Source organism: Scophthalmus maximus, chromosome 19 (genome assembly GCF_022379125.1).
Source record: "Scophthalmus maximus strain ysfricsl-2021 chromosome 19, ASM2237912v1, whole genome shotgun sequence".
Taxonomy (NCBI): Eukaryota; Metazoa; Chordata; class Actinopteri; order Pleuronectiformes; family Scophthalmidae; genus Scophthalmus; species Scophthalmus maximus.
In genome coordinates, this window is record NC_061533.1 from 17,825,852 (window position 1) to 17,847,164 (window position 21,313).

Genomic DNA, 21,313 nt, shown 5'->3' on the forward strand with positions numbered 1-21,313 from the left:
AAATAAATTCGACCTTATGTGGGAAGTAATTTTGAATTTTGTTTGGCAGATAATATTTGGGAAGGCAAGCTGATTGTGATCAGTAAGAGTAGATGAAAGGCAGAGATTGGAGTGTATCCGTCAGCAGTGGTCCAGCTCTCCGAAAGAGCAATTAGCGCAGTAACAGGCCTCCCGATCAGCCGATAATGGCCCTGTGCTGTCTGGAGAGCTCAGCCCACAGCAGCCCATGATTTGACAGCGCAGGACACTGATTGAATTAGGAGGCCATTTGCTCCGTGTTCCGGTAGAGGATAACTGTGCGGCATGAGGGCGTTTGATCTCTGCTTCAGTCAATACGGTCTCCGTGCCGTACACTATGAACATAGGGAAGACCTGCTGACAGCACTCAGATATTTTTGGTGAACTCCTCTGGGGCAAATCTATGTTAATTTCCTCCATTTTGATTGACTAAAATAAAATACTTTAATCGGTAAACATAGCTCGATGGCCATAATCGCACAGTACAGTTTGCTTCTTGGAGGCGCAGGTGCACCGAGGATTTAAAACTCCCATTAGATCACTCCCTGGGGATTCGGATCCTTGAGATCAGTTATTGCGTTTTGGCTCCTCCTCTGTCATAAGGGCTTGAAACGCTCAAGGTAGCACACACCAACTTGGACTTCAGGGCTGGAATCACAGGAGCCCACTTTCTGATCAGCTCCTGCCCTGCTCCAAAACACCGAGGTATGGCTGGTTTTCATCTCGTTGTGATTCATGTTTGTATTAGTTTTAAGTTTTGCAAACCTGTACTATGGTATTTTTTTCTACAGCATTGTTATTTAAATGATAATTATTTTTTGTGACTCCTTACATGTTTTATCTAAGTACTCTGCTTTAACTTCTGTAGCCTGACGAATAATTACTTTGAAGAAAATATAAAATGGATATTTTTAGAGTTATACAGTGAAACCCCAAAGCCTCAGCATGGACCCCTGAAAATATCTGAAAACGGTTTGAGACATCATGAAAGGTGAATGCTGAAGATGTTCCACAGTTAGTGTTGTTCGGGCTTGAACACAAACAAAGCAGATCAATACAGAACCCACTTGCTGTAGTTTACAGATGAATTATTAACGGTGGTCTTGTGCCAAGCAGCCTCCTCAGCACCAACAAGGCTGGAACAAATCAATTTGCACATCTAATACAAATCAAGACATTTAAATATACATAGCTCTAAAAACAATGTGTTGCATAGGAACAAAGAGCATATATAAGATGCGATTTATCTCAATGACTCCATTCCAAGCTTTTTTCCTCTTAATTTGTTGTTATTTAATTGAACTACTTTGATAATCCACACTGTCGGTGTTGTTATAAACTTTCAGATGGGCAAACTTGGTGGACCTGACATTGTTAACTGTTCTGTTATGTTCCTTTATGAAATTTCGACAAATGTGTGTGTTTGCAGAATGGGCAGAGGGGAGAATATGGGACACCTGACTCAGCCTGGTCTCAGGCAGAAGACACAGCAGGAGCCTCTGGATGTGGACCCCTTGTTCATCCGCTTCCTCCGGACATTCAAAGAAATCCTCAAATTTGTTCTCTTCAGTTACACCGTGCTGTTTGGCGCTTTGCTCCTTGCCAGATGGACCACTTATTTCATGGTGGGAAAGTAAAAGGAAACTGACAGACTGACGAACGAGCCTGTTCTCACACTTAGAGCTTATTAAGGAAGTTGATCAGGCAGACATTCTTGGGATTTGTGGTCTATGCAGCTCCTATAAATTATTAATGTCTCCATACACGGCTTGAGTGTTCATGCAGTTTTCACCCCGTTTGTTTCACACTGTGCATTAGAGTTCACTGCTTTTTTGTGGTTTTTAAAAAAAATTAAAATCCAAACAGTGTGTTGCAGGCATTTAGAGCATTTCTTCAGTGAAATTAATGTTAAACTCACCAGTGTGTAGCAGTTGTTTGTTTTTAAGTGTGCAATGTAGAAACTGAGATCTGCTGAGCTACAAAATGACCACAGTGAAACTAAAAAATGCGTGTGTACAGTTGTGTAGCATACAAAAAGCAGTATTGTGAATTCTTGAATGATAAAAGATTTAAAACAATTTTTTGTCTTCAGAAGCACATATTAAGTTTGATAAATGTCTATGTAAAAAATACATATCAGCAGTAGCAATGTCAGTGGGAATTTTTTTCTGTGTCATGGAGCTGATTTTACTCTGATGAATCAGTAAAATAATGCTGCCTTTCTGACGGGAACTTATGCGTGAATCACCACGTTGGCACACTGGGTAACTTTACGCCATAATCCCAGGCTTCCATAGGGCCTGAAGGCTCCAGGTTTGCTGTGTGGGAATTCATATGTTGTAGTTGATATTACTGTATACACCACCAAAGCACGATCCAAACAGGAAGTTTTGGGACCTTAGGCCAACATCTGCATTATCACCAAATGCAGATGTTGTAACTGTGTCACACCAACAGGGCTTACTGAGACATGTGAATATAACAGAGCCATAGTAAATGGCAAAGTACCCATTTGTGCTTTTGCTACTGACAGGAATGGGGTATGAAAATGTCTGCAGTGAAAAAAGGCCTACACGGGCTGTTTATGGGTTAATCTGGGCCTCAATAGGAGCAGTTAGTCTGTCACTCCTCTTCACATCTATAGACTGAAGTTGGCCTCTTCAGACTGGCACTTAAATTAAAGTGATGTCTGGCAAGTGCCACCTGCAGTGCCATTAGAACCACGTCCTTTTCATATTCATATATTGTTAAAACAATGAAATCCAACAGTTACAACTGTCTGGGGCATGCCTACTTTCAATAGACAACAAATATCAAATTTGTATTGTTTAACTCTGTTACCCCCCCTACCAAAAATAAAAACAAATTCTAACATTTCAAAATTTAAGTATCAAATCTAGTTTACAGTTTTCTGACTCCACTTCCACTGAATTCACACTGCGTGCGCGGCTGAGTTGGATTTCTCTCACCGACACATTGCACACGGGCGGGGTTAAGACTAGTACATGGTTTTCTAAAAAGTCCTTTTGACTTTTGAAGGAAGATGAAACGCGGTACAAATCAATTAAGCAAGTGGGTTTTGGTGATGGTGGAAAACCCACTCACATCGTTGAGGGTTTGAGAGCCAGCCGGGTTAACACGTCCTGGTGCCCCCCTCGCCGCGCTCTCAGTATGAAGGCAGCTGAGCGCCGCCCGAATTGCGCCATTTTGAAAGCGTAATGCTGGGAGAGGCACAGGCGAGGGAAATCTCAAAGTAGAGTGCAAAGTCTGAAAGCCACTACGGGGGTTTGCAGTTTCCTTTCCTTGGTGGAAAACTGCTCCGTGGCGCTAGTTTCAACCGGGCCAGGGACTTGTGCGGTCGTCGGCGCTTCGAGCAGAACTCCCCGCACCATTCCGCCACTGCTCCTCCTCGGTCAGAACCACCCAGCCGACCCGGGCCAGCGCTGCTCCAGCCCAAGGCCCGAGCCCGCTCCAGAGATCCCCTCTGTCCGAGTCGCTCGCCATGGCAGGTAAAGCTGGAGAGCGGAGGCCCGTGAGCGTGGCTCGAGCTCTCGATGTTGTTCAGCGGAGTCCGTCCATCTTCACCGATGCTGGGTCGCGCTCTCTTCTGTTGTGGTTAACCAGCGTAGGCTAACTGGGCAAGCTAGGATACTTCCAAGATGCTAGCGAGTGCATGAATGTGTGTGTGTGTGTGTGTCGGTGACAGCGTGAAAGTGAGCGTCGTCCACACCAAACAAGCTTCAAGTATTTCCCGTCACTGGGTATTGTCGGCACCAGTTGCAATATGCGATTGCGGCGAAGTTCCCCGCACGGCCTCGTTCTCACAACAGAAGTTCATAACGAGGAGTATTTTTAGCATCGTTAGCACCAGGCTAACGCGTGTGAAGTTGCCCATAATGGTGGTGTACTAAAAGAACTCGTGCTTGTGTTTCGTGCAGGGGCCGGTGGTGGGAACAGTGATGTGCAGTGGTGCTTCTCCCAGGTCAAAGGAGCGATAGATGATGATGTCGCAGAAGGTAAGTCCATGTGGTGGTGGTGGTGGTCACCGATCGTTTGCTGAACTCAACTGTCTTGTGTGACGTCCTGTGCTCGCCTCCTGTTGAGGTTAGCTTCAATGCTACTGCTGCACTTTGTGCTCGAGGTATTTATGCATATGAAAAGCCATATGACGAATTGCTATTTTTGAGCACCAGTCTGTCTGCACTAAAGTGAAAGGGTCAGTGGTGTGACACTTGCTCATGGTCAACTAGGCCTGTTATAGACTGTTGAAAGCATGTATCTCTGGCTTAATTGCTGTTAACAGTCAACAGCCACTGTTTTAATAATTCCCCAGTTTAGATGTGTCTACCGTGTGTTATGTAATGCTTGCATTTTTTTGGGAGTGCAATGTATATCAGAATTGAATGAGCTGCAGGGTTTAACCATGTCAGGACATGGACACGCGAAAGTTCATGAAGCAATGATTTTATTTGTTTGAGTAATTATTTCAAATGTGTTTTGACAGTGCATGGATGTCCTACAATAAAGGGACTGATCGGCTTAGTCAAAGAAAAACCTTTCCTGCTTGGCTTTGTTTGTATTTAGCCATGGAGATGATGGTCATGGACTTGTACTGCAAACCTATTTACATGAGAGATGAATGGAATATCAATGGTGGTGTTTAAGTCATCACAATATGACATGAAATGAACACCATCACAGCAAAGGGTCTTTCCAGAAACACTGTTTTATTTGTTTGGTTACCTAAAATAATCCACATTCAGCAATGTTTTCACTGAACTAGTTATTTTGAACAAACAGAAGTGTTTAGAGGTTGACAAATAGTGAAAATCCTGAATTGTGATTTAATAGATTCCATTTTTGGAATATGGTGTATTTACAATGTATGATATGCTGTTCTGCGCAGGCCAGGATTATTTCTGTTGTGTGTCCTGTTATATTGGGTGGAGGATCCTAAAATGTACAATTTCAATTTGCAAAGGGGTAGTTAGGTTGCTGGATAATTTAGAAGAGAGAAATTGTCAAGTATATTAACAGTTGAATAGTTTCTTTCTAGTTTTCCCCCCCGTCTGTATTAGTTTCAAAGTAAAAGAGCTTGCAGTGTTCCATCATATATTTCAGTCCTGGTTGATTTGGCGACACCTGTATTTACTGGTGATACCAGCAAGTATGATTTTATAAACTACAGGTCAAATAATTTGAAAAAGTAGTTGGGTACTAATTTGCCCTTTTCCATCATTCTGTGAGCAACTGTGGTTGGATTTTTATGCCACACATCATGGCACCGGTCTGTTAACAGCAGACCACAGTGAAAGGAGTCTGTTACCTTCCTGGGATGTTGCAGGTGTGCAGCCTGTCACTGGCAGCCCTTCATCTAACAGCTGTAACAGAGCTGCTGTAAAAAAAAAATCCAGGAAATGACTGTTGTCTTGTTTTGTACACACATTTTTAATGTGATAGTGGTAAGTGCTTAGATCACTGACAAACACATTGCATTTATTTTCAAGCTGCAGCAATTAGACGCAACTCAATGCTGCATTTTTCAGTTACCATTGTGTTACCTCATTCTGTGACAGTTAATTAACAGACATTTATTTAAATGAAAACCTCAAGATCTAACTAGTACATGAAGTAGTTTAAATATGCAATAGACACACACAGTAAAGTTTTTATCTCCATATGAACAGAAAGGCCAGTAGTAAATTGTGTCCACCCGTTTCCCGTTGTCCAAAGAGCAAATTAACAAACGCTCCAAATGCCAATGTTTACAGTACGTGATGGACTTAATTGTGTGTAAAGGAGGACTGCACAGTTGTTTACAGTAAGCTTTGCCTGAGGACAATTATATAAATGTGAGCCTGTCCTTGTGTTAGTAGTGTACAAAGCAGTTGTATTTTGCCATTTTCTGTTTGTATATGAGAGCTTGTATGGAGTCAGACCGTCCAAGACACTTTGTGCTGCGCTACGAGAGGAACAAGACCATCGTCTATATTAAGGATTGCACCAGCTCAGAAGAGTGCAAGCCAGTAAACAGGGATCAATTGTTTTATTGTTGGATTTGATGAGAATGCTCGTCTTTGAGAAGTGCTGTGTTGTTTGTTTTCTCCTTATCTTTAAGTTTCATTGTGCTACATTGTAGTGTATGTATTCATGTACATCACTGCTCTCAGGCGGACAATACAGCAGCAAACCTACAATATTGTTAATGCTGCTGGAAGAATTTTGGGCATCATTGGGAGGAAATTGATCGTTAAACCACCTTTTAAACCAGTCTAGAAAATATTGTCATATTGAATTCACCTCAGATTTACACAGTAGTCTCCTTACTACTGTTGCAAATTAGACTTTTGAAATTGGGATTGCAAGTTACATTTTTTTAATGATATTCTAATTTCACTACCTTATTGACAGCTGACATCATATCTACGGTTGAATTCAACCACTCTGGGGAGCTGCTAGCCACTGGGGACAAGGGGGGTCGAGTTGTCATCTTTCAGCAGGAGCCGGAGGTAAGTTTTGGTGACTCATCTGATTAAAGTGAATCTGTACAAATGGCAAAATCATTGTTTTACACTTAGGATTTAATCATATTTTGTCACATGAACAGCATATCTAACTGAATGCAGAATTTAAGATGGAAAATATCATTTGAAATTGAAAAACAAACAAACAAACATATATATATATATAATTGCCTTTTGCTTATAGGTGAGCGGAAACTCCTTGTCTTAGCAAAGGTCCATTTCTACTATGATAGTACTAGAAATTAACTCTTATCTACGGTCTGTTATTGTCTAGAGTAAGAATCAGCCACAGTGCCGAGGAGAGTACAATGTTTACAGCACCTTCCAGAGCCACGAGCCTGAGTTTGACTACCTGAAAAGCCTAGAGATTGAGGAGAAGATCAACAAGATTCGATGGTTGCCTCAGAAAAATGCTGCACAGTTCCTTTTGTCCACAAATGGTGAGTAAACCACTGGATGCTAATCAAACCAATCCACTGAAATGCTGAGACATTTTGAAATCTGAAACTGTTCTGTTTATCCTCTGGCAGCAAGTAATCTAAAAGTACACAGTTAATCATGTTACTGAATATTACTTTTTATGGTCTCTGCTCTTTGTCATTGGCAGACAAAACCATAAAGCTGTGGAAAATTAGTGAGCGTGACAAGAGACCAGAGGGCTACAATCTGAAGGAAGAAGATGGGCGATACAGAGATCCCAATACTGTCACAACACTACGGGTTTGTATAAATAGTTTTATCACTGTCCCTTTTATGTTGAACGTATAGTTGATGTTAACCATTTGCCAGATTCTTAATTGTAAGGTACTGTCTTGAGCTGTTGTCAGACAATAACTCTGGAAAAATTGGTTCCGGACATTTTGCCGTTCACAATAAAGAACACAGCAGGAGATTAGTCGGATGCGTTCACAACAGCAAGAAAATTTCCAGAACATTCAGGCATGGGGGGGGGACATCTCTCACATAAAGCCCTTCCAGAAAAGTTCAGGGAAAATGTCAGGACTTCAGTGTATGTCTGAAAGCAACATGTGTGATGGGAAAATGCACAGGTGTAACTAATGCTGCCTTCAAATAGAACTCATGAACTCCTTGTTATGTGGAAGCAACAGGAAGTTGTGTTCACATTGTACTTGGTGTTCAAGTGGTTAAGAACACCGCTGCCAGGCAACGGCAATGTGGACACAAATATTAACGTTACTGTCGGCGTTTGAGCCACAGAGGCTAATAACATAGCAGGCTAGCAGTCGTGTAACGTAATGAAATTAATGTAAAGCATAATCACAGGAAAAATATTTGGCTGTTGGGCATTGTAGAATTACTAAGACAAATTCTATACAAATAAAAGAACAATATAGTATCTTATCCAATGAAAAATTAATTTCTGTGACCTTCGTCATCTCTGAAAACATCAGCAAACACTTTGTGAAAAATTCCAAGGTCCAAGATTGTGAATACCATAAGAGCGGGCCGTTCATATGGACTCTTCCCGCGAACGTGGTAAACACATCCCCATTGGAAGGATGCCCAATAACATTAATAATCCATCCTGCAGTTACTGCAGTGGAGAATGTTTCTAGTTACACCTGTGTATTACAAGGTTCATTCAGCCTTACATGCACATCAAATGTTTCTCCCTGATCATGTAAACCTTCCTTTTTTTTTGAAAAACAGATCTCTCTTTATTGAATAGTTATATGGACTCAATTTAACAGGCTAACCTGTTAAACTTAGGGCCAGGCGCTTTTTTCTTAGTTTATAAGACTGTTCATTATCTCTAAAACTGGTCCTATTCCCTCTCCTCTCCTCAGGTACCAGTACTCAGGCCCATGGACTTGATGGTGGAAGCCAGCCCTAGAAGAGTGTTTGCGAATGCTCACACTTATCATATCAACTCGATTTCAGTCAACAGTGATTGTGAGACCTACCTGTCTGCAGATGACCTGCGCATTAACCTCTGGCATTTGGAGATCAACGATCGCAGCTTTAGTATCCTTTTGTTGTTGAACTCTATGCAGCTGACATCTTTTACAGATCTTAACATCATTTTTCATATTTCTTCTTGTAGACTTTATTGTCTTGCCTGTAGAAAAAGGTGCACATACGTCTGTGTGTTGCAAGACAATTCAGCCTTTAAGGACAATGGTTGGGCAATTTAGTTCATGAGCAGGAATGTATTCTTATTTAGAAATGTTGATTTGTTGTTTGTGTGTAGCTTGACAGAGAAAAAGTTGTCAAACTTGTGGTTGATTTTAAGTGTACATACATTTGGGGGTTTACTTTTTTCTGTGTGTGTATATATATATATATATATATATATATATATATATACTGTGTGAAATAATGAATTGGGTCCGTTTAAGGTAGTTCTGACTCACTGTTGGAGTATCATCCTGTTCACCTACCCACCAAACATTGGACTGCATATAAACAGACTGTCCCTGCAGCAAAACTGAAATTCACTGCATATTAGGAAACATTCTCTGATGCATGTCAGTAGATTAGTAAGTTCCGTTATGTAGCCTATGCAAAACATGATTCAGTGCCTTTGTATTAAAAAAAGGCACTGTTTTACAGCAGACTTAAGAATTATTCCATTATACCATTGTTATGATCACATTGTCCTGCAAAAATCAGTATTTGCTGGCCCAGAGCCATGCTGCTCCTTCTGGGTTTTGCCTGGCTTTGTACGAGTTCAGTAATGAAACCTTTTTCTTTCATATATTTTGGAAGCATCTTTTCTTAAGTTGATGGGATGTCTGTTGAGCCCCTTGACCTTAACCTCACTTCTTCAGATATTGTTGACATTAAGCCAGCCAACATGGAGGAGTTGACAGAGGTGATCACAGCAGCAGAGTTTCACCCCAACCAATGCAACACTTTTGTCTACAGCAGCAGCAAAGGCACCATTCGCTTGTGTGACATGAGGGCATCAGCGCTGTGTGACCAACACACCAAATGTAAGCCAGTTTCATTCATGCTGTGTTCCTGCAGCGGGGCTGTTGTGTTCTGAGGTGTGTCTGTGGTATGTTAAAGGAAACTGGATGATGGACAATGAAACTAGAATAGGTTTAAGAGGCAAAATGTTTCACTTTTTGTAGAAAGACAGTGCTTTAATGCATATCAAGAACCTAAAGATCTCTGATCAACCAGCTCCTATTGTTAGGCCAGCTTTTCTTAAATCTATCTACATACATTTTGTCTACAATGGCGTTCAAATCCCAGATCTTTTGCTTGTGCTTAGCTTTTCTAACCGCTCAGCTATGGCATCTTCGAAGAAATCTGCTTCAATCAACCCCACAGTTTCCTTAGAATCCTTGATTAGTGAAACACCAATCTGTGTGAGTGGGTAAAAATTGAGACGTTGAGAAGTGCTTAAGATATGAGTTCCCTCAATATTATTTAAGAGCCAGAGCTCCAAAACTGCTTCTTCTGTGTCTCAATTTTTAAGAATTTACAAAACACAGGTTTGCCGACGTGTATGTCAGTAGTTGCCAAAAATGTGGGACTGGGACACATCCTTTTTAAAAAGCCTTTCATTGTTATTAAAGTAGTCAGGGTAAATGAATGTCATACATCTTTTTTCATTTCTTTTTCAAGTGTTTGAAGAGCCAGAGGATCCAAACAATCGTTCGTTCTTTTCTGAAATCATCTCATCCATCTCTGATGTAAAGTTCAGCCACAGTGGACGCTACTTGATGACCCGTGACTACCTGTCTGTCAAAATCTGGGATCTCAACATGGAGAGCCGACCAGTAGAGACATATCAGGTCTGTAACTGTTGCCATGCCAAGACAAAAATAATGTTTACATCAGTTTTTCTGTAGACTGTAAGTCTGACATCATTCTACTGCATCTCCACAAGAGGGAGGCATTTTACTGAAGACATAATCTAAATATCAAGGTCTCTTGCAATGTTGGTTTCACTCTTGCACAACTGCTGATTTTACACCATTTTTTTACACCATTTCATTACTTTCTATAAACAGGTTCATGAATATCTCAGGAGTAAGTTGTGTTCACTCTATGAGAATGACTGCATCTTCGACAAGTTTGAGTGCTGCTGGAATGGGAACGACAGGTGAGCAACTTTTTTTTTTTTCTCAACCAGACCTTTTTCCACACTTTGCTGTGTCAGTGCTGGTGAATTGTCTGACTTCTGCCATTATCACTATAGGAGAAAAGATGCTCTGGCTTGTTTTGTCCAAGATGGCAATGCGGGGGAACTAACTGATTATGGTTTAAGGGGGAATTCTGGTATTTTTCCACCTGGGCCAATGTAGGCATTCTTCCTCTGTGGGCATAGGGTTACAGCACCTACAGGAACACCACCAGTTTCCAGAGCTTTGTAACTTTGCAGCTGCTAGCTCCCCCTCCTCCGTCCTTCTGCAACAAGTGTCACAAGATTTCTTGTTGAGCAAGATGTTAAATGTTTAAAGCTATTTTAGTGGACATTTTGTTGATTGTTGCTGTGGCCCAGTAAGATTATGTTGTAGCCACTGTCGTTGTGCTCATGTAGCTGACGCGGTTGTCCAAAGCGACTTACTAAAATGGTTTCGGGTAGGCAGGTATCATTAAGGTCCTTGAACCGAACCCGCCGATCTCCTGGACAGATTCCAAATATATCAAAATCAAAGGTACCATTCATTTACACAACCATATTTATAATCATAGGGCCCATGTTGTTTTGGGCTGACCCTTATTTGATGCAGCTGAACTCAGGGAATCTGTGCATAAGGCAACAAAAAATGTGGTGTGGATGGCAGGGGCTATTCTGTACATGCTCTGGGCAGTGTTTCATGACGAATAACTATATACTTGTTGCTTTATAATATGGCCCACCATCACTCATGCCTTTTCCCTCTGCAGTGTTGTGATGACTGGTTCCTACAACAACTTCTTCAGGATGTTCGACAGAGGCTACCGGCAGGACGTAACCTTAGAGGCGTCCCGGGAGAACAGCAAGCCGCGGTCGGTCCTGAAACCTCGCAAAGTAAGCACAGGTGGGAAGCGCAAAAAGGATGAGATCAGTGTAGACAGTCTTGACTTTAACAAGAAGATCCTCCACACGGCCTGGCATCCTTTGGACAACATCATTGCTGTGGCCACCACCAACAATCTGTACATATTCCAGGAAAAACTCAACTAGAATTTGTTGAACTGCTCAGATCCCAGTTTCCGCTTGAGCCCCACTGCTCTGATACACCCATAACAAACCATATCTGTCTGTCTTTGACTAAATCCCCAAGTCTTGATGTGATCTGCCCTTGGTCATGTAAGTATTGACCTTACTCTGCCATCAACAAGCAGCAACTTAACACAGTACCTCCAAGCTGGCCATCACAAGCACATTTTCCATGTGTATTACAAATATAAACATGTAGGGTTTGTCGATCTGTTGTCAAGGTTTCCTCTACTAGAATCACTCCATTCACCAACTTACTGTTTGCAACTCCACTACATCCCAAACCAAAGGAAAAATGTGTCTCACACATATATGGCTTGTTTGTTTCCTTATTCTTTTGTGCCATTGTGACATGATTCATTTGTATGTCAAAGCTTCCAATTGTTAATTAGTTTTGTAGCCACCAGGATTTATTATTTTTTATCTTGAATAGGAAATTCTACTGTTAATCCATGTTTCTGTCACCATGCTCCTTTTCATTCTGGCCTGAAACAACTGCTAATACAAGCTGTCAACACTCCTTTATTTGCCCCAAGTATTTGTCAAGTTGCCAAGTTCACTCACTATTAATTTCCACCATTTTTTTTTTGCGTTAAAGAACTTTTCAAGTGTTTCAGCTCATTCTTTCCAAATAATGTACCACTTACATTACTTCTAACCTCCATCGACATTGAACCAATATTTATTGCATCAAAGTCCTAACTTCAAAGCAGCCATATACATTTTTTCTACAGTCGGGAAGATGATCTACTTGAACCTTACTTGACATGTATCCCACCTCAATGAGCTTTTTGTTGTCTTCAGAGTAATTGTTCTGTATTAGCTCAGTTGCAGGCAAGAAAATTCCATGTAAATTCAAACATACCATAACATCTGATGACACAAAATCAGCCTTTTTAGTGCAGCAAAATAAAGAACTTCACCTTATCCTTTAAACAACATCCATGTTCCTTAACATTTGTCCCCTTAGAGCTTTGGACGAAAAGGCTTGTAAAGAAAATAAAGTGGCTTTTTGAGTAGCGGAAAATCTCCAAACTGTGATGCTGTAATGCGTGTCCTGAATATATATATACTTAGGTAAAGGGTCACTGAGTTGCGTGGACTTATCCCAAGCTCAGGGCTCTGTTGATTTCATAGTGTATTGAAATGTCTTCCTTTTAGGAAAATTGGCAGCAGGAATAATGCATATGTTAATGGGCTGAAACATAAAGAAGGCTTCTGTAATCCTTAAACGTGGACACCAGTGTGGTGTGTGCTACTTAGTCGGGCATTGTGGTTTTGGGAGATGCATGGGGGCTTATCATGCCAAAGTAACTAGTCCTCTACTCTCCGAAGTTAGAAACCTTTAAAGCTGTCTTGCAGACGAGGTGTCCCCGGTCAGACCGGTCACCCTTGCACATGTGTGGACCACCATTTAAGCTCAGGACAAAAGCTTTCGAAAATGAAAGGCCATGCTGGCTCGCTGCGGCCTGATATACTTGTGGTTTGTGGCACCATCATTGAGTGCACTGTGTCCTCCCCACAAAACGCGCGTTGTGTAGATTGATTAAACGCTTTAACCCTCTGGATCTAGTTTGTTTGTAGAGGGTTTTTTAGTTGTTTTTTTTTATGAGGTTTTGTACCATACTTGATAAAAGAATAACCACTATAGCTGATTTATTTTTGTATAAATGAAAGCAATAGGATTACAGTCTGATCACTGTAGTTTCTTTAGCTGTCTATCTCAGACTGATTGTAGATGGAAGGTCAGGTAACCTCTTTGTAATATGACTTTGAGACATGTTGTCCATTGTGGCAGGTATTTTTGTTTGCAAGCTAGAGACTTTTTGTGACATCAGGGAGGTGTGTCGTTTATGACTTGGGATGTCCAAAGAAAAGTATTTTTCAGCTGTCAGTACATCTGTAGTCATAAGCACTATAACAGTTATATTTTTTTAATTTGGCTGACTGTAACTGATGTTTATGTAGAACTTATTCGGACTCTCCAGAGTTAGATTCTGAGTTTATTTGGATCTTAATGTTCTATTTTTTGTGCCATTTTGTTTTGTTTATGAATAATTTCTGCTTGCTGTGAAAGAGTAGGTCCTTGCAGGCCTAGGTGGGAAAGGCATTTTAAATCAACATTTAATGTTAAAACTGTTAAGCGCTTTAGCTAGTCAAGTCCATGACTAGGCAGAGTTACTGTTTTGAACTATTTTATGACATTGTCTTCTCTCTCCTGTGATTCAGCGGTAGCTCTCCTGTGCACACTTGATTATTTAAAAAAAGAGAATTTGTGAAGCACTTGGTTTGCAGACCATTATTGTATGGTAGCCATCATTCACGACTGTCCTGAGCATGGGAAAAGTTAACGCCGTTGTCTCTCTGCTCCACAATGCTTCGGCCACACGCTGCCCCTTTAATTTTCAGCAAAGTGGCTCACTAGAGCACGTGTTTCACTTCATTATACAATTATGTTCCAGTGACAGCTTCAGCCATTGAATCAGGGCACGAAGCTTATTGGTCCACTGGACCACATTTCTGTGTCACTCCTACCATAGAGAACTGATTTCCAAAATCCCAAATTAGCGCCCATCTCAATATGTGGTGTTAAGCTACTGTTGGGTTTCTGTGTGCGTGTGTCTCTCAGGGCTCTGGGTAATGTCTTCTGGTAATAAGACACTTTTTTTTTGCTACCGTTTCAAAAAAAACATCAACTTTTCTCTATTGTCTGCAATATTGCGTGAGGGTGGTTCAAGTTATTTACCTCATGTCAATGTGTGTAAAAAAAAAATTATAATGTGGCACCTTTGTCCCATTCCACACTCGGATAATTCTATCAGTTAGCCACCAATCAACAAGGGAATTATTAGATCAGTGATCGGCTTTGTCCTGTAATTCATTCAAAGGAAGCATTTACCCCCTCACTCACTCATTCTCTGTTGAAAAATTATTGTTCTAAACATCTGTGGAGGTTTTGTAAAAATGCAGAAATCTATGTAGTGAAATCTATGTAGTGATATTACAAGATCAGAAGTTTTCTTTTTGGGGAAAAAAAAATCTTCATATTGGCTTTTCCAACACCTCAACTTTGCAAGATGCTTCACATATATAGAGATGGCAGGGATAGTTCATTCATTAAAAAAAGTACTAATAATAAATAAATGAACCAATAATCTTTTTCACTTCCCCTCATGTCTCCATAGCTATTGTTCAAGGCTTTGGTGTATACCACAAAGATGTTCACAAGAGCATTGTTGCCTTTCTTATAGCATTAAGAAGAAATAAGATAATCAAGTATGTTTCTTGAACTCTCTGGCCTGTGCCAGACAGGAGACTGCTCAGGGGATTTTACTGCTGCTCTATGATCAAAACCTTGTACCTGCAAGGACGGCAGCCTCTCAGGAAAAACTGCCTTACTTAAAGGTAGATCGTTATAGATTCTTTTTTTTTAGTTTTTTTAACATTCAAGTTCCTATAATGGCTTTTGAACATGAACCTTTGGTAAACTAAACTCACCCTCCATACAGTTAAAAAGACAATGAAATCTCAATGAAACGGTCTAAATTGGCATTATGAGGACCCCCCCCCCCCCCCCCCCCCCCCTCCACACACACACACACACACACACACACACACACACTTGCAGCAGCATTATATACATCTCTATTGCATCACAGGAGTTAAAACAAAATGCACTTTTATTTTTGTGAATTTCATAAATTTGTATTGTTTATTTTCTTTCAAGGGGCTCTTGCATAAAGATTGTAGGAGAGTTTTGGTGATCTGTTCAAATGGTTCATTGTACAGCTTTGTTTGTCCTTGTCAAATGGTATAAAGAACAATTTAGATTAAAAGTAATAAAGAATTTCAAATAAGAACTCTGAATAAAATGAATAAACGGCTCTGTGGTTTGTGTGTTGGAGAAAAAGCGAAACTGTCACTTTATTGCAGCTTTACCAAGATCTGAATTTTATGCCTCTGTCTTACGCCGGATAAATTATGTTTTCAGGTTGTCTGTCTGTCCCTTTCTTTTGAACAAGATGTCAGAATTCACATGCCGATTATGACGCAATTAAATACAAATATCTAACGGGATAAAGACATTTTTATACCCAAAAGGCCAACTTCACTGTGACACCTTAATGTTCACTTTTCAGGCAATTATTCAACACCAGAACTCAGGAACAGGAGGGGAGAATGTGACTGTATTTCCTGCAACCTAACTGGTTAGCTGAGACATTTTTGTTATTTTAGAATTTAGGAATTGAAAAAATAAACATTTTTGTTTCAAAATCAAAAAAAGCTTTCCAAATCATTGTTAAGCTTGATTAAGATCTGCTTCATCACCAAGACGGAGATGCAGTGCTTTCAAAAAAAATATCATACTACAATGACAGACAGTAATGCTGCTGGTAAAATTATTGTCAGGGAATTTATTTACCACTGTAAATCCCTTCTTGTTGCAAAACCTCTGATCATGCTGCTTCCTAGATATTCAGCTATCTGTAGCAGAGAGGAACCACCATTATGCCATATGACCCTTGGCAAGTCCTTTTCCATCATGATCTATGCAGTAGTTTTATGACTAGTCTGCACCTGCTCCAATCAGGAAAGAGGCAGAGGGTAACTGGAAATTAATCCGTTCCCATTCATTTACCAAAACGAGCTATTCGTAATCCACCAGGGCCATTTCATGAACATGGGGAGCGAGTTATTATTTGCTACAGCAAACTCCACTAATCGATATGCATCATCAGTCATAAATTCCCTGGTCATTTATAATGACATAATTTGTTTTTCCTTGGTCATACAGGCAACATTTGTACATAACATTGTTCTAAATCTTGCAGTCCTGTATATTTGTGATTGGAGACTCCTTTGACCTTTGTATGAAAATAAAATAAACAAACTTTGCTGCCTTTGATGTCTGGACTGTTTTGTGGTCTGGATCCTGGACAGATTTAGCGCATGCGCACATAGTGGTTTGGCTGCGAGTCGCGCTGATGAGATGAATGCAAAAACTGGGGAGTCAACATGTCCACCGCTGCTGCTCAGCAAAACAATAACGAAGAGCCCGGGCTTCACGGTACGTACCGTCGCCAGTTTTGGGGTTAGGCTCCACGTTACAAAGGCTATGGTAGCTATTCTAAAAAAGTGTGTGTTTTTGAAAAAATATTCGTGAAATTAAGAGTTTATTGTCAAAGTTACATCGGCTATGGAATTTCCTCTTCTTCGGGGAGGGGGTGGAGGGCGACGTTGTTCCGCGTCACCGTTATTTAGCCAATTGAGTTGCAATAAATGTTTGATTGATGGCGCGGCGAGCCAATGGCCTGCACGAGACGGCGTTAGGCGGGCCCTAGATATCATGTAAACAAGTTTTCGGGACAAAAGACCGATACGTATTGCTTTTATTTGTTATGCTGTTTTATTTTTCTGATAATAGCTCTTATGACTTGGACACCTTGAGTAGCCAAGTTGCCCTTTTTATTCATCTGGCCACCGTCTTTGTATTTCAATGCCAGTGCCAAAGGACAACAATGAGAGGATGTTAGCCCAATGCTTGCACACGAACAGTTCCTAAAATACATTTAAAGCACTAAAATGACAAATGGTGTGTTCACGATGAACATTTTTTTTTCTCTCGAATGACTAAAGCAAACGACTCGGACTCCGATCTTGTATACGTGTTATTACAACATCACAGCTGGAACAGCGACATCCCTGGGCGGTTATGCAAGACCTCACATGAGAGCAGCATTGATGGCAAACCGAGTCTGCCTCCATCTGTAAATGCGCAGTCGGTCATAGATACGTACGTGGTCAAATTACGTGGATTATATTCTGCATGGAGCCATGCGCGTTAAACGTTTTGTGCTCAGCCAAAAGTGCTGAGATTACATAACTCCCTCCCGCCTGGGAAGAAAATAAATGTGCAAGCTCTTTGTGGGGCAGTGGCACATAGACACGCATGCCGTCATGGATGCAGTGCACAGCCAGCCAGCTCATCTCAATGCACGGCGTCAGCGGAGCAGGCAATATAGGTCAGCTGGGTGTGTTTGTGTGTTGTTTACAATCTGCTGTTTTTGCACTTTGACACAATAAGCCAAATTTCCCTTCCTTCCCCTTCTCACCCCCTTGGCCTTCGTGTTGCCAAGGCTCTTGGGTTGAGCTGGAGCTGAATGGGAACACGGGGGCCCAGGTCATGCCGAACAACCTGATCATGACCCCCGCTGCCGACCAGATAAATGCAAATGCCGGCGTGAGTCAAACTCTGCAGACCCTGGAAGTGGTGCCCGAGAGCGATGAAAACTTTATTGGAGGATTAGAGCATGTGCCGTCCTCTTCCTCAATCCACAACGGAGACATGGAAAAGATCCTACTGGATGCTCAGCATGAATCCAGCCCAAGCAACTCCACCTGTGACAGGTAGGGACGAAAGCCATTAGATGCCATTAGAAGCTCTGATGTGTGTTTGCATGGAGGTAAAGAAGACTTTTATTTTGTACTGTTAAAATGTGAGGTGTTTTTTATTTTTTTATTCCATTGTGTTGACTCAGTCCTCACAGGCCACCAAGTCCAGATCAGGATGAGGGTCAGATAACTTTCGATGTGGAGATGTCCAGCCAAAGAGATAGCCAGGTAAAACAACGCGTTTATGCCTGAAGTTTAACCCTTTTTCAAGTGCAGTCATTTTCTGCTAAAACTTAATTGCTTTCCCTTCCTTTTCACAGTCAGAGGACGACTGTGTGGAGAAGGACCGAGAGGAAGACATCCTAATGAGCAAAGAAGTAGACTGGGTCGCTGATTGGTCCAGCAGACCAGAAAACATTCCACCAAAGTGAGCAGACTCTCACTCCCACAATCATTCTGATAGCAAATAGTTTTTCAGGATTTCATCTTCAGTTGTTTTCTGAGATAATTTAGCATTAACTGGTTGATTGATTCCTCTTCTTCTTAGGGAGTTCCACTTCAGACACCCCCGACGTTCAGTATCTCTCAGTATGAGAAAGAGTGGAGTCATGAAGAAAGGTGGCATCTTCTCTGCTGAAATCCTCAAAGTCTTCATCCCTTCCTTACTCATCTCACACATCCTCGCTATTGGCCTCGGGTAAATCTGAATTTGTGCAACTCTGTCGTCATGTAATTCTGTGTATCTGATGTCAGACCGCTCAGAGCTGGGCCTCATTGTTAAAACAGTGAGTGTGTTATGGAGCAGTCCTTGGGCACACTACAGTAAATCACCCCTGAATGATGCACCTATCTCTGTGTCCAAAACGTTTAATGCATCATCCCATGTTTTTCCAGCTTGTTCGATTTCATGCATTTAATGGATGTTTATTTTGTTTTTTCTAGGGTGTACATTGGGAAGAGAATTGCCACAGCCTCCACCAGCTCTTACTGATTAAATGATGATGCAGTGCCTGTATGTTCTTGTGTCTCCAACCATCCTCCCATTGTCAAGATGTCTCTCTGCACCCACACCTCCACTTCAATCTGCATTTGATTCTGTTCCATTGTAGATGTTAGTTAAAGAAGTATGCACATGATGTAATGTGGTTGCACTCCCAACACATTTTGACAGAGCAGCATTGTACCCAGAAATTGTCATCAACTCAAATCCAGTAGATAACAGATGTTGTTAGAGCTGGAATATGTTAGTCATTCTTTTCAACAACAACAAAAAGAATCATGTGATAAGGATTTGATGTCAGATTACTTCAGGGTTGTGGATTTTTTTCTGAAATTCCTCCACTTGATTTGATGTTAAGTCATGAGTAATCCGGCCCGCCCCTGAGCTGAAACTCTCCTCTGGTGTCTCAGCAGGCAGAGGGTAAAAACCCAAAGTGTGCGCCATATCTGCAATACAAACGAACTGAATTGGTTCTGGGAACAGATGGATCTTTATCTTTATCGCCTTAACTTTTTGAGCTTAACTTTCAAGGTGCAGGTAACTGGGGGTGGACAACAAATGATGCTGCACACGTGGGATTTATATTCCACACATTTTTTGAGAAAAGTTGAATCACGTTGCCTGATGAGCGTTTCTTTTAAAAGCTTTTATTTTTTTTAAAGGTTGGAAAGCTAAACCACTGATATAGTGTGTGGCTCCAAAATTATGCAGTGGGGTTGTTTGAGTATATCATGATAGTAGAACCAATGCCAAATGGCAATTCACCAGGCCATTTGGTTTTTCTTTTTTGCTACATATCTCCTTTAACACATAATATAGCAGCAATGGCAAAGTGCCAAATTTTATTCTTTCACCACTGCACATTGGTGATTCATCTTAACTGTTGTTGGATTTTCTTATATGTTTGAGTATTTAAAGATGTAGATGTGAAAGATAATTTAAAACTGTGATCTGCCCCATGTAATAGACACCTTTTGGCATTGTATAATTTGTATTTACGTTGAGATTAATGCATATTATAGCTTATGTATTGTGGCAGTGAAAGTAATGTGTCTTTGCTGTTGTTTAAATGCTGAAGCATCAGTTGCAGAAATCCCCACAGAGGGAGTTGTTTTCCAGGGGCCTCATTTGAGAGTGTTATCTGACTTTTTTTAGTCTTCACTGTGCAATCATTCAACATATGGCAATACAGTGATAAACGTATAGTGTATTTAAAACCTCCAGAAAAACAACAGAGACAGATATGTGAAGCATTTCCTGAAGAAAATGCATGTGATTTCTGTGTAATGATGCTGACTGGATGACTCTCATGTCATTGTAGATTGATGACATAATCATAAGAAAAATCATTAACCATAATGCACAGTACTAGCTGTAGTGGCAGTGTTGGTTTTCAGGCGCTGAACATGCATTTAGGCTTGAATGCATCATATAACTCCTACTAACTTATAAACTGTACATGTCATCCTAACAGGCTTGTGTACAGTCGATCAGTGTGCAATACATTTTGGAATTTGAATAAAGTTTGTACTGTATGCAGTGACTGAAATATAAATACAAAGGAAGTGAATAGACCTCGATGCATTATTTAAGCCATAATAACTAATAAAATCCACATATCATCATTATGGGTTTCCTCACATCTGATTAATGAGCTTTGTGAAATTCGAATGGACCTTATAATGAACACAGAGGCTGGGTACATACAAGTTGGTACAAGGTCGGATTGTTGCATGTTCAGGTAGGTTTAGTAGGTCCTCACTGTCTCCTGCCTGAACAATTCAGGTATCATCCACAGACCATTTATAAAAAAAAAAAGTTTCACTACTCCATGTACTTCCCATCTGATTAAGGCATAATTTAAAGTCCTACTCGCGACCCCCTGCCCTTGCTTCTCTGACACGGTAAATTTCACAGGTGATGCGAACACATCAGAGAAAGATTTTTAAAAGGGACCTTGTTGAAAATGACCTGAGTTCCTTGAAGCTCATGAAAAAGAAACTGGCCAAAATCGCTCCTCAAAGCTTATGATTCTTTGAAAATATTTGAAGACTGACCTCCATGACCTCTTACGCGCTCAGGGAATCTAGTTGTCATTATTATTTACGTTATTATGATATTATTTTATTTTGCATATTATTTATTTGTTATTTTTTGAATCTTGTTTAATGTATCATTATGTGCCTTGAATGTTTT

General features: G+C 40.7%; 2 protein-coding genes and 1 long non-coding RNA gene across 3 annotated transcripts; all 3 read left to right on the plus strand.

Moving 5' to 3' along the window:
* Positions 1–127: 127 nt before the first annotated feature.
* Positions 128–2,098, plus strand: LOC118313525. The gene is made up of 2 exons (XR_004794475.2): positions 128–723; positions 1,448–2,098. It is a non-coding gene; the product is annotated as an uncharacterized LOC118313525 (long non-coding RNA).
* Positions 2,099–3,160: 1,062 nt separating this feature from the next.
* ppp2r2aa (protein phosphatase 2, regulatory subunit B, alpha a) lies at positions 3,161–14,549 on the plus strand. Its single transcript, XM_035639025.2, has 10 exons — positions 3,161–3,527; positions 3,957–4,034; positions 6,430–6,527; positions 6,817–6,982; positions 7,150–7,262; positions 8,351–8,528; positions 9,335–9,499; positions 10,140–10,309; positions 10,529–10,620; positions 11,409–14,549. Exons 1-10 carry the CDS (start codon positions 3,521–3,523, stop codon positions 11,686–11,688), a joined length of 1,347 nt encoding a protein of 448 aa, XP_035494918.1. The 5' UTR covers positions 3,161–3,520; the 3' UTR covers positions 11,689–14,549.
* A 2,110-nt stretch (positions 14,550–16,659) lies between these two features.
* Positions 16,660–20,742, plus strand: bnip3la (BCL2 interacting protein 3 like a). Its single transcript, XM_035639026.2, has 6 exons — positions 16,660–16,792; positions 17,862–18,132; positions 18,264–18,345; positions 18,438–18,544; positions 18,665–18,814; positions 19,060–20,742. Exons 1-6 carry the CDS (start codon positions 16,741–16,743, stop codon positions 19,106–19,108), a joined length of 711 nt encoding a protein of 236 aa, XP_035494919.1. The 5' UTR covers positions 16,660–16,740; the 3' UTR covers positions 19,109–20,742.
* Positions 20,743–21,313: the final 571 nt, after the last annotated feature.